This window comes from Protomyctophum parallelum, assembly GCF_964188405.1.
Source record: "Protomyctophum parallelum genome assembly, chromosome: 19".
NCBI classification, from domain to species: domain Eukaryota; kingdom Metazoa; phylum Chordata; class Actinopteri; order Myctophiformes; family Myctophidae; genus Protomyctophum; species Protomyctophum parallelum.
The window spans coordinates 39419478-39436933 of NC_139717.1; the positions used below are offsets into that span (position 1 = coordinate 39419478).

The following is a 17456-nucleotide window of genomic DNA, read 5'->3' on the forward strand; positions in this document are numbered from 1 at the left end:
TGATAGATTTACTGGATGCATGCGAGATAATTAATTATTCATATAGCATAACATAATAGACTTTAGACTATTTGGCTGGTGATCACATGCTTGTGGTCTTATCAGTATATTGATTAGACTATTCTTTTCTACTTGTACAACTTCCCTTAAAACATTATCAACGAAATATACACAATATATATATACAAAAACAAAATTGTTTTTGTACAACCGAGTGCAATGTATCTCAGTTGATTGATTGTGGTTGTTGATATTTGCATGTTAAATGTTCTACTTATCAACCTACCGTATAATGTATACCTGAGTTAAAAGATCAATAAGAATAAACAAGACAATATGCTCCACTATTGACCTCATTCAGGTTGTTTGCAAAGGCATATATATTCTCACATTTACAGAAATTTAAATAATTTAATACAAATAAATATTGAAATACACATTTACATAATTTCATTTCAAGTTTTTTTCCTATTACACATGCACATGGTAATAAAACTAAATGTTCACAGTTTCGGTTCATACAGTAATTATGCAGTAGTAAAGTCACTGAATAGCGGTAGCTGTTTGCATTTCTGCAGCCTTATACAAATAGCTTTCCATTCTTGAAGCCGGTGCCTTTTGTATACCCCATTCACACCAAAGTAACAAACCAAGTAATGAATACATTTTCCACAGTAAATACCCACCTTTGAATGCTTTGATAATGCTTCAGGCAGCAACATCATGTGGGGTCTGGTGTGAATACCAGGACCAAACGTGCCCAATACCACTCAAACCCGTGTTTTCTGTGTGAAAGGGGTATTAATAGGCAGGCAAGGCACATACCCAGATATGTTAGGTTCATAGGTTAATTTGGGGTTGCAGCACCATGTTGGAAAGCTGTCCAAGTCTATAGATCAAATCAAATTCTAGTCTAGTCTATTAGGTAAAATAGCTAGGCATAGGGACTAATTGTGCTTTATGTAGTGGTGTGTTAAATAGGTTTAAATAGAGACAGGACATTATAGTGTTTTTCAGAGAAAGATTACATAACATGAATCCCTGGGAGATTGTAGTGCTGATGTAACGTGACCAAAGTATATTGCATGCAGTAATCTGCATAATGCATGCATTTCTTTGGTAAACCAGAATCCAGCTGGACATGCAAATAGTTTAAGATTTTCCAATGATTGCCTTTGAATTACAGGTTACATTTACATTTCCTAATCAGTAAACCTTTCTTGATGTTTAAAATTACCCGTCATCTTGTCCTTCTGCTGTGACAGCCCTGGGAACAGCACAGGGATCTTGGCTTTTGATTCTCATCTTGGGGGCTGAAGTCTGTGGAAGTGACAGCCGTCTTTTCACTGACAGCAGTCTGAGTACCTCGCTCACCTGAGACTCGAGGATGCACAGTCGGCCACCTAGCATTTGGATATCGGCCCTCAGCTCTCGCTTGGTCTCACGGAGCGTTGCTTGGAGAAGAGCTTGTTCTGACATAGGCTGCACAAAGGAGTGTTTCAGGGAGCCCAGACTTTCAACCCCAGGGCTGTGTTCAAAGGGACTTCTTTCCAGTAGCTCCATAGGACTTCGCTCAAACGGGCTGCGTGAGGCCCCAGCCCTGTCAATGCGCAGGTCACTCTTGGTAATGCCACTGTCGCACGAGTCTGTTTCGTACAGGGTACTCATTTCTTCACCGCTTTCTCCTGTACTTTTTCCGCCAGCTACACTGCCCAGCTCTCCACCTTCTGCATTTTTGCCATCTGCAGTTAATTGTTCTGCTGAATGTGATTCTTCAGCCCAGTCCTGCTCTATTTTTGACTGGCTTTCTTGCTCAATAGCAAGTGGCGCCATTGACGTGGCATTTATAATCTTTGCCCAGCCTCGGCCACCTATGCCGCTGGTGATACCGGCTATAGTGCCCTCTCTGCCTCCACCCCTGGGCCGCATAGGATTGGCAACACCTATGGACTTATGCTCCACTATACAAGGCCGGGGTTTGAGTTCCATTACCTCTTTGTCACAACTCTGACCCACCTCTTCAGTGTGGATAAATGCTAATGAACACTGCATAGGAGTATTCCTGGAGACAGTAGCCACACAGGAGACACCGTTGGAGGGTGCATTTCCCGTGTGTCCTGCACTTGCAATGGAGGTGTAATTATTCGTCATAGTGGTGCTGCCTGTCTGCTTGAGAAGCTGGAAGGAGTTTGAATCCGGCTGGTGCTCCGTGGTGTCTCCTGGCTCCTTCTGCTGCCTGAACCTCTGGAAGAGCTTGCGCACAGGGTGGTCATCGGGAATGGAGAGAGCCACTTCATTCTTACGACGCTCCTCCTCCTTCTTCACATCAGCGATCTTTCTGAAGATCACCTGTAAATACGGCAGGGTCAGTGTTCTCTGCCTTTGGATAGTGACATGGGGTTATGCTCATCATATAGGGACAATATAAATGGCAGGAAGATGTTACGAGGGACAGGACCTTGTAACGTAATTGGGTTCTGGGTTGAGCAGATAAAAAATTCTAATGATGCCCACTATTTTACAGACTCTTTAATGCCACCAAAATGTCCTTTTTAACAAAACATGGCAGCACTAAGCAGGGGTGTGCAAAGTGGCTCCGTTGTACAATGTGGCCCCTAGTGTGACTACGGTGCGCCTGTGTACTGTTGCCTGTAGCAACAGTGCACACTGCACTCGCAAGTCTGGATGTCGTTTGTGACGTCCACGGTTTTGGTATGCATAGCACCCAGGAATCAGCCCAGCTCCTAATCCAGACAACAGTCTTGTCAAAACTCGACTATTGTAACTCCCTCCTTACTGGCCTACCAGCATGCACACTTAAGCCTCTCCACCTGATCCAAAATGCCGCAGCTCGCTTGGTCTTCAACCAGCCAAAATTCTCACATGTCTCCCCCCTGCTCCGCTCCCTCCACTGGCTCCCGGTCGCTGCCCGCACAGAATATAAAACTCTGATGCTGGCATTCAAAGCAACCAAAGGTATGGCTCCCCCATATCTTGCAAGTATGATTGAACCCTACAAACCCTCCCGCCCACTCAGATCAGCCAACGCAGGGAAGCTGGAAGTACCCTCACTAAAAACGCCGGGACAACGCTCCACACGTCCCAAACTCTTCTCCCTTCTGGCTCCAAAACTGTGGAATGCACTTCCCATTGCAGTCAGAACTGCAGCATCACTCCCAATCTTCCGCCGTAGTCTGAAAACCCACCTTTTCAGACTCCATCATGGCCCATAGCACTTACCCTACCCCCTTAGATAGCATTTCCGTAGACTTAGATAGCATTTGATACAGACTTATAGCATGTTATGTAGACAGCACTATAATTGCATTGTATATAGTCATAGCACGCCATAGTACATATGTATAGCATAGTAGTATATATGTATAGTTTCATTATATATAGATATTCCACTGTTACTTTCTTAGCTTACGCATGTTTCATGATAAATGCTTTTATGTGATGTATTCCCATGCTTTTGTTCTTGCTTAATGTAAATCTCTCTGGATTAAGAGCGTCTGCTAAATGCCTAAATTGTAAATTGTACATGCTATCAGAACTATTTAACTTCATTCTTAACTACAAAATGTTTCTAAATGTGTGCAAATGAATAATAGATAGATAGTCTTATTTTCACAGAAGACAGAAAAAGTAAGCACGATAAATATTTCAACACATACTGTTTAACTACAAGAGTGACTGGATTGGATTTGTATTCAAATTGTTGATATTGTTAGACAATTGCATTTGTCTTATTAGTAATCATATCGTAGTTGTGTATGTATTTAGAAAATTATTGGAACAATTTGGCTATTTGAGAGGTACTCAAAATGATACTGTATTTCTCTACATTCAAATTGCTGTTATGTAACGGCAACAGTCAGATATAGTATTTTACAAAAACAACTACTGAGAAACTATCACAACAAAGTATACATGTTGTGTAGTACCAGAGTGTAGCACTGGAAGTGGGGTGCTGAGGGGGCTGCAGAATCCCCCTGGTGGTGATTATTATTTTTTCATTTTTTTAATGATTTTCTTAAAAGTATATACACAAATATATCTATTACAGCAATAATGTACTTAAAGATGGAGTGCCGTAGTATCTGTCTGCCTGTCTGAAGAGTGCTGTGAGAAGTGGACTGGTTAAGTAAGTAGGCTAATCAAATGGCAGTGTGGGGTTGCCATGGCAATAATTTGGCTGAGGCAGAGGCTGGGAAATTCTACAGTTTATGATGCTGGCTCATGGCCTGGGCCGTGGCTCAGCGGTCCAGGCACCTTGGCTGGTAATCCAGTCATGCAGTGTGCCGCGGGTTCGACTCCCGATCCCGACGGCCTTTACAGCATGCCACCCTTAGAGTATAATGAATAGAGAGGGCACCCAGAGGAAACCCTGAGGCGAAATGGACATAGTGGCCGAATGAAGGTATTGCAGCCTGGCCCCAAACACATGAACGCGCTGGTCCGTTGACTATCATTGTGCACGTTCACGACGGCAGCGCGTTCGTGCCCGTTCAACGGCAGCGCGTTCATGTGTTTGGGGCAAATCCATCCCAGAATGCACTCTGTTCCTACACGGAAGGAGGAGTGAAATCGCCTCATGCGCTTTTGAGCAACTTAATGCAAGTGGATGGAAGGAGAACTCGGATGCCCTCTCTATTCATATATACTCTAAGATGCCACCACCCCCATCTCTCTCCCCATTTCCTGTCAGCCTACTGTCTGTCCATAAAAATATATAAAATTAAATAAACATTTATGGTAGGCCTACTGGCTCATTAGAACATCCGCACACCGTCTAGGTCTTCATCAGGCAAATATATATCGATATATATTTGCCTGATGAAGACCTAGACGGTCGAAACGTTGCAAAATTGTTGAGAACCCCTGGTCTAGCCTCTGGGATATTCATAATACACACACGCTTTCATTACTGATTAATGTTTATAATGTAGTATAGTAGTATTCTTCCTACCCGCTTTCGCAGATTGCAGGTGAGGATTAGATTTCGGGCAAATGAGTTGGCAAAGGATGTGTAGAACTCAAGCACCCTCATCAGAGGCTCTCGTCTGATGACATGCAGATCACAGTAGGTTAGCGCCCTCACGTTGGCACAAGCACGTGCCAGTGGGCCCTCTTTCCAGAACACATCTCCAAACACATCACCTTTACCTGGTTGGTGTCAAAATTCAGTCATTTTTATTATAACAAATAAAACGACTATAAAGCCATGCATGAAATCCACAATGAAGGTCCCTGCACACTGCTGCGTTTTTCCGCAAAACGCGTCCAGTCTGCAAGGACCTTTAGTCCGTTAAAGTCATGAAAGTCATCTGGTTTTGCATCTGGTTTTTCTACTATGGTATCGTTATTTTTTTGCAACCTTTACAAACTCAGCTATTTCTAAGTATTTTCTGCAGGGACCACCTTACTGTACGAGTGTTGGACCTCTAGTTAAAGGGTTAGTTTAGATTTTGCGACTCGGAAATACTTGCCATTAATAGAGGGTATGCGTGTGACATAATCATCATACCCGGAAGTTATGCAGGAATGCCTACTGAGTGGCAAAAAACTACTTTTCTGGCCTTGATAGCCCATACATCCAAACAGAAAAGTCATATCTGATTGCATTAAACGACATTAAACTAATTTTGCCACTCGATTTCCCATTAACTTTATGCATTTGCATACCCTCTATATAGTGGTTGCAAAGGTGCCTGAGTTTAACCACTTAAACCCCAAAGTTGGTTGACCGGAGTCCCTCAGGGCTCTATACTAGTAAGTGTATCTTCTGTTTTCATTATAAATTAAATATCTTCGCTGAATATAGCTGATCTACAAACTTGTAAATGTTTTCCCCACAATGTGGATGCTTGGATTTAAGTGGTTAATCTTTATTTAAATGTTATTTAAACTTTTTTTTTAGTTTTTTGTTACTGTTTTCTTGGTTTGTATGAGCAGGGAAGAGGAGAAATGATTACGGTTAATTAAGGTTGATTGATAGAACTGTTGAAGGCCCATGGAAACAAGTTCATGACAAAATGTTGGCTCACCTAGAATGGCAATGACCTCATCATCCTGGATGACTTCCAGTGAGCCAGACACTACGAAGCAGAGGGTGTCAACACTCTCTCCTATGTGGAATATGAGGTCTCCAGGTGCACAGTGTGTGGTCTGGAACTCCACAGCCAGGGAGCGCAAGCAGCCGTCGCTGGCCAGTCGAAATGCTGGGTGGTCGTTGAACACTTGTCTGTTTAGGTGAACGCATATGTCGGCTCGCATGTCTTTAGGGCAACTTGAGAGAACCTGAGAAAAGAAGATTGAGAAATGATTAACCTCTTCTTAGTTATTAGGAGCTGCGTTACAACTGTACTTGGATGAATAAATTGAATCCATAAAACAGTGCACTATAATATACAATTTGTAATTATTATTAAAACAAAATAATGATGCAAAATAATACTAGCTAGGAACTTGCTCTTACCTTATCCGTGTCAATACCCTTAGACATTGCCCAGGTAGAAACTATGAAGTCCATTACCCTCTCGCTCAGACCTTTGGGGACCTGATAAAGTTTCAAGAAGTCACGCACATTGTTGAGCATCTCATGGTAGCGGTTTGTGTTGGTGTACATCTGCTGAAAGATGGTGGTGACATTCCCAAAGATGGTAGCATACAGCAGGGCTGGAACACAAGATTGATGTGTAGAAGAAGGTCAGACACAATGCGTATAAATATAGCCTGACAAAGATGTTGTGTGCATTTGCTTTTTGGTTTAACATCACACTATAAATAAACTGCACTTCGTAAATAGTTGGGAGAATATTTGGTTGTGGTTGCAAAGTTTGCTTTTATAGCTTTGGCTCATCCTTTCCTCTTCTTCCGCCAGCATCATGAAACATTTAATGTCTGTGGTTAGGACAAAATGTCACATGTATCTAAGTACATCTCAAAGGGATGGATTTAATTGTAAGATGCACGGCATATTGTGGTACTCTAGTGCAGAGTAGAATACTGTATAGATATATCCTACAGTATGAGATGAAATTGAATTGAGTCGCGTGCTTTCCCCCCCTAATTGCTCTGCCTTGTGCACCCACAACAAGCACACTTATACACACTGCTGAATCATTTATATCCACAATTACACACACTTATACAGGAAACCAAACGATATAGATACATGCTGACAGTTCTACAGTATCTCCCTGCAGGTAGATAATGTGCTTAGTTTGCACACACAGAATAATACAGATTTAGGGATGCACACACTCACGCAATCGCTCACACATACGAATGCACTCACGGACGCACACACGCACACACACAGTAAATAGGACAGCTACTGCTGGAGTGAGCCCCGTCCTAATTTACGATGCACATTTCCACAGCAAGAGTGCTCTCCTTCAACTCCACAATGACCCAAATGAGTCAGTTAGCGTCCCTTATTGTGACGTTTTACCCACTCAAGGGTAAGTTATAATGTCTCAGGTTTTTACATTGGAATCGCAAAGTTTAAGCTGCGTATCTATACTGTAACATGAAGGGTTCATCGACCATATACCCCTTTCTTGCCCATGGGCAAAATCTCCCTTTCTTATATTGCTTACTAACTTCATCCTCCTCACATTATCACATGATCCGTAGTGGAAGATTTGCAGCCCCTAATTGCTTCTGACACGTCAGTGAGACTGAGTGATCTTTCCTGATCCAAATGCTACCAAAGTAATGGGTGTTTCACAATGAAAACCTTGAAGCTCTGCTGTCAGTTTAGGTTCCGCTCATTCTTTTTAATGCGTCACTCTACATGATGATGAAAGGACTATAGAAGCTCTAAATTGTGGGATTGTAAATCAACTGATTGCTAGCAAGTGGTGCATCTGTCAAGGAAAAATGAGTAACCTCTTCACGCCATTTGGTGATGATGATGAAACTAGTAGGCTGTAGTTTGTTCATTAGTGCCAATTGCTTTGCTAAGGGACCCAATTAATATTGTTATAGGTACCTTTCAGTTCTTTTACCCTGCATCAAAAGCAAACATGTCACAGAATCCCTTTGATGAGTCCACTTGATTTTACTATACACAATTAAATAAGTTCTTAAGTCATTCAAGAGTGTAAAACAAATTGGAGAGAGATGGTTTGGTAAATAAAGCATGGTACCCCTGTAAATTAACAAATAGATAATAGTAAAAGTAATAGTGACAGTGATTCCAAACATAACATGATCTCAGTACAGATCATGCTGGGTGCAGAAGATGTCACCTTGAATCAATCACAATCACTCATAATCTCCAGTGGTGTAAAACACTGAAGCCACAGCATATTGTGAACTAAATGACTCGAGTCAATTCAAGGTGAATTGGTGATTATGATGTTTCTATATCTTTTTGGATATGATAACAATTCAAAATTTTAAATGTTTTGTTTTGTTTGAAAATGTAAATTTGTCATCAACTCAGATGCGCAATAATTAATCATCTAGACTAGATTCTACTAGATAATTGGTCATATATGTAACTGCAACGTGGTTAATTCCCTAATTCGGTTGACTGGTATAGTGCAGCACTGTACATAGTAGGTCACTCACGATTATGTACAGTAATAATACTCATCCCTGCTGATGTGATTCATTGCAGTTGACATGGTGTTCCTTACTGTAGCTGTAGTGCATTCTAAAGGGGAGGTGTCCTGCTCTGTGGCCATGCAGCTTCATGTAATGACCAAGATAGTGTGAGCATGATTAGACTTGGCATGACGACTGGGAGACGCACACAGAAAGACTCCTACAAGGCAAAATGCTGAGTGTTAATTTAACTCTGAGAGTGTAAACTGGTCCTTTTTTGAGGGGTGCCTCCACTCCAATAGGCAGATATGTGTGTCCCTATGTCTGTCTGTCTGTCTAAGCACGGAAAGCTGCAACACGGTAACTCTGTAATTTCTCAACCGTTTCGGACACGGAGTGGCTTGCAGGAACCGGGCTGGCCCCCTGGGCTTGTGCCTGGGGGTCTGGATGTTCCGGGGACCCCTACGCGGTAACTCTTTCATTTCTCAAGCGTTTCAGGTGCGGGGCGGCTCGCTAGACCCGGGTTGGCCCCCTGGGCTTGTTCCTGGGGTCTGAATGTTCTGGGGAACCCACAAGGTAACTCTGTCATTTCTAGACCGTTTTGGACACAGGGTGGCTTGCAGGAACCGGGCCGCCTCCCCTGGTTCAGGATGTTACAGTAACTATAACAATAAATGTATTGTTGCGCCGCTCACTTCACACAGGTATGATTTTACATTCTCAGAGCTAAATTAGCACTCTGCATTTTTCAGTCGAAGACCTGTCATCTTGATTACCAGACAACTCGCCCCTTTACCAACTTGCCTCGTGCGTAGTGCCAGCGGAACTGCGCTGCCTGGTATTCCTAAAGTAACCTAAGTAAATTATGCTTAAACGGTTAAACCTAACCTTATTCTTAACCTTATCCTCAGTAAAACTATGCCTAAACAACCTAACCCTATTCCTAAACTTAAAGGTATATTCAGTGATTTCACTCAAAAAACCTTAGGTTTCGTTTTTGGCTGGGACCTACGCCTTTCATACAATCAGGATAGAGAGCCAAAAACGAAACCTAAGGTCTTTTGACCCCCAGGGGTTAACTGGGGACAGGGAGGAACTCCTTATATGGTCAGCACACTCTATAGTAGAGAGGATTATCACAACAAAACAAAAAAATAAGTGATATTTGAATTAAGTGAAATCACTGAATATACCTTTAACCTAAAACTATGCCTAACCCTAAACGTTTTATTCTCAGTAAAACAAAATAAAGAATACAAGAACCGCCGCACCGAGCGGTCGGCGTGAGGTCGGTGGAAAAAAGCCGGGGCGAGATGGAATTGGGGCGACTGTACCTGTTACCGTCATCTTTCCTGCTCAGTTTTTGGAGACTAAACCTATCATGTGTGGTTGGTGTGTGTTCATCCTAATGTATTTGCTTTTGGACTTTTATATGTGGAAAAAGGTCATGGTCCATTAATTACATTAATGGCAGCTGTTTGATAGCCTACAGGGCTGTGAAGCACATTATCATGTCTAGCATGCAAGTAAATGCATGCAGATTGTTTCCACATCCTGTAAGATTATACTGACATTGTTATTAATGGGTGAATGAGTCAATTAAATCAAAATAGCATGCCTTATTTGAAGGCTTGAAGCATGATATAGCCAGTCAAACTCTTTTGTCTTTTGTTTTGAAAAACAAACAAGTAAACAAAAACAAACTCACTAAGATTAACTTGGCATGTCATTTTAGGTAGTAGCTCCTGGGATTGGGCTTTCCTGTGGGTGTGGGTCTACCAAGGGAGATATTCTGTTCCCCACCCCTATACCGGGAGTGGGTACCAGAATTTCTCCCTTGTTAAACTAGCAAACATGGTTTCATTAGTGCTGCATCTGCATTGTTGTCGGACTACTTACAGCCAACCATCATCATGGCTACAGAGAAAATCTTCTCCCCGTCTGTGGTTGGAGCGATGTTGCCAAATCCTATGGTGGTGAGACTCGTCATGGTGAAATAGAGGGAAGAGATGTAAAGTGTGTCCTTGTTGGGACCACCTTCCCACTGGCCCGTACCGCTCACATTGTAGCGGTAAGGGGAACCGATGCTGATGGCCAGCTGATAGAGCCAGCTGTCTATCTTAATGGTGTTGGTGGTCTCATCGATGACCTCATAGTCGCCGATGCTGTACCAAATGCAGGCCAACCAGTGGGCGACCAGACCGAAGAGGCACACAAGGAGGACCAGGACCGCCGCACCATACTCCAGATATTGGTCCAGCTTCCTGGCCACTCTGCCCAAACGAAGCAGCCGGACCACTTTCAGTGAGCTGAACAGGCTGCTGATACCCTGGAGAAAGAGAGAGAGAGAGAGAGAGATACGGCTGACTGAGAGGTGAGCCACATATATTGTACTGATTTCAAGGAGTGCTTCTGCGGGTGTCGTGCCAAGTCGGTGCTTTTTGGTTATCAGGGTTCTGACTGGATTCTTGGAGAACTCTATGGGTCAATGTTTACGCCTTCAGAGTTAAAACTCAGGAATCTTCTGTGTACTTGATCTTTATGGGTCCAGTCAGAGTTAAATGAACATTCAGGATTTTTGCTGTGTACTTGACCTTCTTGAACTTGACCCAACCGACACATTGCAGCCCACGCTTGCAGTGGTGGTACACAACATTTATAAATGACTTGTTTCTACATCTTAAGACAATTGAACGGATAGATTTTCAAGCAACCTACTTGGTGTAGATATACACGGTCCCCAGATCTCCTTGCAGCATCGATAGTGGCAATTGCAATAGTATTTAAGATTTCGTTTTTTTGTTTGCTTTTACTCAACTAAAATAGAATGAACAGAATGTTTCTGAGGGTTTCAAAAGTCTGCAAACATCTGTGAAACATGTGTAATTTGGAGCTGACTTAACGTGAAATCTCTTACTGGTAATACAGAGTCTTCTGTCCGTGTCGTATTCCTGTGAAAAATTGAAGCTTCACGGAGATGCCTTGTCCTTGAGGGATTTATAATGGAGTCCTCAACAGAGACACAGTAAAAAGAAAAATCTATTGTCTCACATGTGAGAATATAGCATTTTTGATTCTGTAAAACATGCTACAGTATATTCTCACGTGTGAGACAATAGATTGTTTCATGGGTGACACTTATATAGACTCAATGTACAGCAGGAAACAATAAGACATTCCATTTCAATATGTTTACCTCATCTATATTTTCATCAAAGGCGTTGATGATATCGTACGGCAGACAGGACAACAAGTCAATAACAAACCACGTCTTCAGGTAGTTCATTCGAATCAACTTGGCATCTGAGATGACCTCTCCAGACGGGCCTACAAAGGTAGTGTGGAAGTTGAGCACGATATCAACCAGGAAGATAACATCTACGACGCTATCCACTACCAGCCAAACCATGTTATTGTGCTTGTTCTTGAAGGAGACATTGTAGGGCACCATAATGGCTGTGTAGAAGGTGAGGATGAGTATGATCCAATCCCAGGTCGTCTTGAAGGCGCAATAGTGGAGGATGATCTGGGGAGGAGTTTTCGGGGCCTCTTGCTTATACTGAGGCAGAATGTCTGATCCCAGTTGGAGGGCCTTCAGTTCAGATGGAAAAAAAGGCATCCAAATTCATAATTATTGTATTTGCCAAGTATTGTTGCACATAGGCTACAAGGAATTTGTCTCGTGAGGTTACGGTGCCGGTAAACAAGGACAACATTAAAACATATTTTAGGTAAATAAGGTAAAGATAGAAAATGAAACGATATAGTATATATTTAAATATATTATATTCTTATAATAGGTCTACAAAAATAAATAAGTATTGCAGCACTCAGTCATCTCTAAAGGTAAATAGGTGTTTCTTTGTTGTTGACCAAATTACATGACGTTTATATGTATAAACTTCAGGTAAAAAGCATCCACAGAAGCATTTAATCCTCTCCTTTGATGTTGCTTACCTCTGCCAGTCTGGAGTGCTTGGGTGCTTGGGTGACCTCAGACGTGTTGATTGGTTCCAGCTGTTGTACGGTGGTGTTGCGGTTATTGGTTAGTGCCCGTGTCAGCCTGGCAAACTTTGTCAATCCTGCCCCTGCCCAGTGGTGAGAAGACAGACTGTTGTATCACACTGCACATTACGGGGTAACCACAACAAGAACTCAGAAATCCAGAAATGTGATACAATCGTAATCCTTGTCCTACTTTGTGTAAACTCACTTAGTGTGGGCATAAAAAAAGCAGCATTGACTATGGTACATTTTGAATGCTGCATTTGTCTAAACAACGTATTCTGACTAATATTTTGACTATGTCAGCAATAAGAAGAACATAAGATTAACTTTTCGAACAAATTATATTTATATTTAAATTATGATTATATACTGTGCATGGTCTTGTGTCCTTGAGCAGCAGACTGCTTCCCTATAAACCTGAATTGGCATTTACTTCTGCTTAACCCATTCTGAACGGGCACCCATTTTGGTGTCAGCATCATGTTATGCTTTAGCTATTTAAAAATAGCAGATCTACAAGCTCATATCGCGCCACCGAGTGGCGCGATACGAGCTTGTAGGTCTGCTATTTTTGAAAAATCGAAGACACTTTTAGAATCTGATCTCAGGTCAGAATGGGTTAATAATGAAACTGTCAGGATGTAATAGACATTTTTAGAATCTGATCTCAGGTTAACATAACAGACTTGGTGGCACACAAAATCCCTACAAAGCTGTCCCCACTGACCCGGACAGATGACGCCTGGACAGTTGTAAGTCGTCAGTGTTATATACCAAAAAATAATGTCATTTAAGTCACAGCCATTCATGTGTGTTTGGACTGCTGGCACTTGGCCATAGCATGCCCCTGGGTCTTCTCATTCACATTCGCATACAATTACCAGACAGTCGGTTACTATACAGTAAATCTTCACAGAAATAGCCTATAAGGGAAAATATAATCTGTATATTATGCTGTATCATATATGCCAAGATTACAGTCTCTTGTAGAGAAGCTTTGACACAGGTATATAAACAGTACTTGCCTTTAGTTGTTTCATCTTCAATGGGCTGCTTGAAAAGTGTGATGTCTCGGAAGGTACACAGGAAAAGGACCACCTTGTCATTTTCATTTCTAATTGGCGCTACCTGCATATAAAGCCATATCGGGGTCCCTGGAAAGGTCGAGATGAAAGGCAAAAGTAATGGAAAGCAAGAGAGCAACATTTTAAAATGGTTCCTACAGCAGAATAGTAAACCTTACGGCATGTCTTGTGACGATTATGACCTGGGCCTGAAATCCTGTTAGGCAATAATCATAATTTTAATATATTAAGAAATTGGGCTTAAAAGGTATACTCACTGTCCTTTGCATACAGCAGCACTTCAAAGAAAGAGGACTCGTAGTTATCAAATGTCTGCCTTATTTTGTCTATAGTCTCCTTATCCGTAAGGTCTCCATACATGAAGCTGCATTTGCCGAGAGATAAAATGAGCACAGATGAGGCAAGCATATTTAACTGGTTAAATATAGGTTGACATCTCAACGCCGCCAACATAACAATGTTTTGTTTTTAAAGGGCACTATAGCCCCTCCAACGTCTGTCTTTAACCCATTCTGACCGGGCACCCATTTTGGTGTCAGCATCATGTTATGCTTTAGCTATTTAAAAATAGCAGATCTACAAGCTCATATCGCGCCACCGAGTGGCGCGATACGAGCTTGTAGGTCTGCTATTTTTGAAAAATCGAAGAGCGACTGACATTTATAGAATCTGATCTCAGGTCAGAATGGGTTAATCAGACCAGTGTGTGTCCAGTGGAAACCTCGTATGAATCTGATCTCAGGTGGTCAGAATGGGTTAAATTCAGACATGACGTCATGTGGCAGCCGAGTCTATGGACTTTTAATGTTTGCTTAAGCATGCCCCATGTGATATACAAAAGCAAACAAAGGCGGACCTCATTTCACAAACTGTGATTCTGTTTAGGTTATCTATTGAAGGATTTCAAAAAAGTGTAATATCCAGACGACCTGATAATATAAATAAATGTATATATCCGTACTTGCATGTGCTGTTCCTGTGCATGACTTCTGACCTGTGGTATCCAGACAGCTTGCAGAATCCATCATTACTATAAACCACAGGCCATTCAACTATTTGGGCATTCCCCAGCAGAAAACTTGTTTCTGAAAGAGAAACATGATATGCAAATAAGGAATTAGTCCAAAACAGATTTAATTGCTGCATATAATGCACCTAGTATACTGACCTATAATAAGCATAGGACATTAGGACATTGCTTTGACAGCTTGGTAGCTTGGATTTCCATTTCCAAACTAATGCATTTCTTGCAACTATGTATGTCTTGCATAATTTTGCATTGTTGCTTAGAGTTTTTTGTTAACGGTTTTCAACCCTTTTTGTCAAGTCCCATTATTTATAGGACATTTGAGCCAAAATGTAGTTAAAGACCTATTAGGGCCCATTTGTACCAACTCTCCATCACTTAGTTGGGGACCACCTGGAACCCACTCAAGGACCACTGGTGGTCCCCTGACCACTGGTTGAAAACCACTCAGGCCTATGGGCAGTATAGGTTTTGAAAATGGTATACCCGGAATTCTCGCCTTAAAACACGTTCAAATGGCCCAGGCGGTGGCGTAACCGTCTGGGCACCCGACTGGTAATCCAGTCGCAGTGTGCCGCGGGTTCGACTCCCGAGCCCGACACGGCCTTTACTGCATGTCTTCCCCCATCTCTCTCCCGTTTCCTGTCAGCCTACTGTCTGTCCCTTCAAAAACTAATAAAAGGCGTAAGCCGCAAAAAAAAAAAAAAAAAACACGTTCAAATAAGCAAATAATGAATTAAACTCAAAACATTATGGTCATAGAAGTTTTGCTTATGTCGCCATAAATTGACCAACAATAGCCCAATGACACAACCGGCTCCCGGGCGTGGGGAGCCAATTATATGGATAAACTGCTGTAGGCCACTGTTGTCCCCGGGCATGGACAACAGTGGCCTACAGCAGTTTATCCATATAATTGGCCTATCATTTATAGACCCAAATAGACAATATAGACTTCTAAATGTAACCAATTAGAAGTCTACATGCCTACTTGCAGTTAGAATTGGCCTGCATGCCCAAAGTTATGATTTGGGCTATACCAATCAATAGCTTTATAGAATAGACAAACATCTAAAGACAGGCTCAAGCATAAATTCTGATTGACACCCATGTGTCTTTCCGTCTTTGATTATCACATATGTGGCTGACCAACCCGGTCTCACCCAAAGAAAGTACATATACACGGATTGCCGGGGAATCTATAGTGTCATATGCACGCATTTGCCAATCGTATTTCGCCGTCTTTGGGTGACAATCAGAATGTGATGGTTTTCTTATTAGGCTACCATCAATGCAGCATTCTGACACTCAATAGCCTAATAATAATGATAACTTCAATGTAACCTAGAATATGGTCATGCATGTTTCCATCTAAATCAGGCAAACAGTTCTTTCTCACATAATGTTGGGGGAAAGTTGTTAAAGTGCACAAAATGTCTTACATACATGTAAAAACAACCATGCATTGCACACGATCGCCTTTCTCTAATACCTCAACAGCACATTTAGCCTACTTTTAAAAAAACAAGAAACGAGAAAATGCGCACTAGATACATTCATGCGCACTTGACTTTATCAGTTTTTTATTGACTTGTTCTTGAAATGTATACTGTAATTCTCTAATCTGTTAATAAATTATTCAATCAATCACTCCTGATGGTCCATTTGTCTCCATGCATGCAGTATAAATGGATGCTGATGCACATGGAAAAGTGCAATAAAATAAAAAATAAAATGCTACTTAATTAGATCACTGCCTTTTTCAAATTTAAATAACAAAAATGTAACTGCATGAGCATCGTTTTCAGAGCATCGCGCTGGAAGTTGACGGATCAGCTGTCATATTCAATTAAAACATACACGTTGACACTTACCGCTGGAGCGCCGGACAATATTTTCCAAAAAGGTGTTTTGAGGTGCTACCAATCCTCTCTTGCCCCCATGCATTATGTTGGCGGCCCAAGGCCTATATTAATGAGAAAAAGTCGTTCTGGCAAGACCGCCGTCGTGGTGTATCTGCCCCCATAAGCGATGTGCTGTGTGATGAGGATGGAATTGGCTGCAATCGGCTCACGCATGGATAGGCTTGTCTAATTTAGTTTTGCAGCCTAAACTCAAATACTAGCTGAACGCTTGCTGTGCGTTTTATATTGGACTGTGCCATTGCCTGTAACTATAAAGTCTGTTTAAAGGTGTTTTCGATTATTTAAAAATACATGTATTTCTTTGCTGGGCTATTCATTTCATTTTCTCTTCTTTATTTTATTGTGTATTTATCTTGTCAAGTTATTTTTTAGTTGGGCAATTATTTATTACAACTTTTGTATCTTTATTGTATGAGTGTAAAGCACGAACAATGTAATTTGTGATTACTATAGCCTATTGCTGTTTGATGTTGGTATAGGGCAAAAACTGACTTTCTTTCCTTTTTTTAGCAACTTCAAATTCTTTCAATTTACCACCCCACTCTGAGTGCCCAGTGTTGCACCTGTATACAATTCATGCAATACAACAGGAACGAAATCACATTCCTATAGTATATAGTTCATGCAGAAAACAAGCCTATTGTGACATTACATTACAACTACAAGTATGCCCTCTCCTGGCACATAGAGGCACAACACTCAATCCCTCACAAACTGCATGCCTATATGTTCTCTCTCTCTCTCTCTCTCTCTCTCTCTCTCTCTCTCTCTCTCTCTCTCTCTCTCTCTCTCTTCATTGGCCTAAAATATTGTCTATAGTACATTCATGAATCCTCATTCCCAACCTTC

The 17456-nt window shown here is 41.6% G+C and overlaps 1 protein-coding gene across 1 annotated transcript; it reads right to left on the reverse strand.

Moving 5' to 3' along the window:
• Positions 1-995: 995 nt before the first annotated feature.
• LOC310876971 (voltage-gated delayed rectifier potassium channel KCNH5-like) lies at positions 996-16629 on the reverse strand (the record flags this gene model as incomplete). Its single annotated transcript, XM_083790619.1, has 11 exons — positions 996-2349; positions 4973-5169; positions 6051-6303; positions 6482-6681; positions 10462-10891; positions 11759-12154; positions 12520-12650; positions 13575-13724; positions 13913-14019; positions 14617-14740; positions 16557-16629. 11 exons carry the CDS (start codon positions 16627-16629, stop codon positions 1234-1236), a joined length of 3177 nt encoding a protein of 1058 aa, XP_083646745.1. The 3' UTR covers positions 996-1233.
• Positions 16630-17456: the final 827 nt, after the last annotated feature.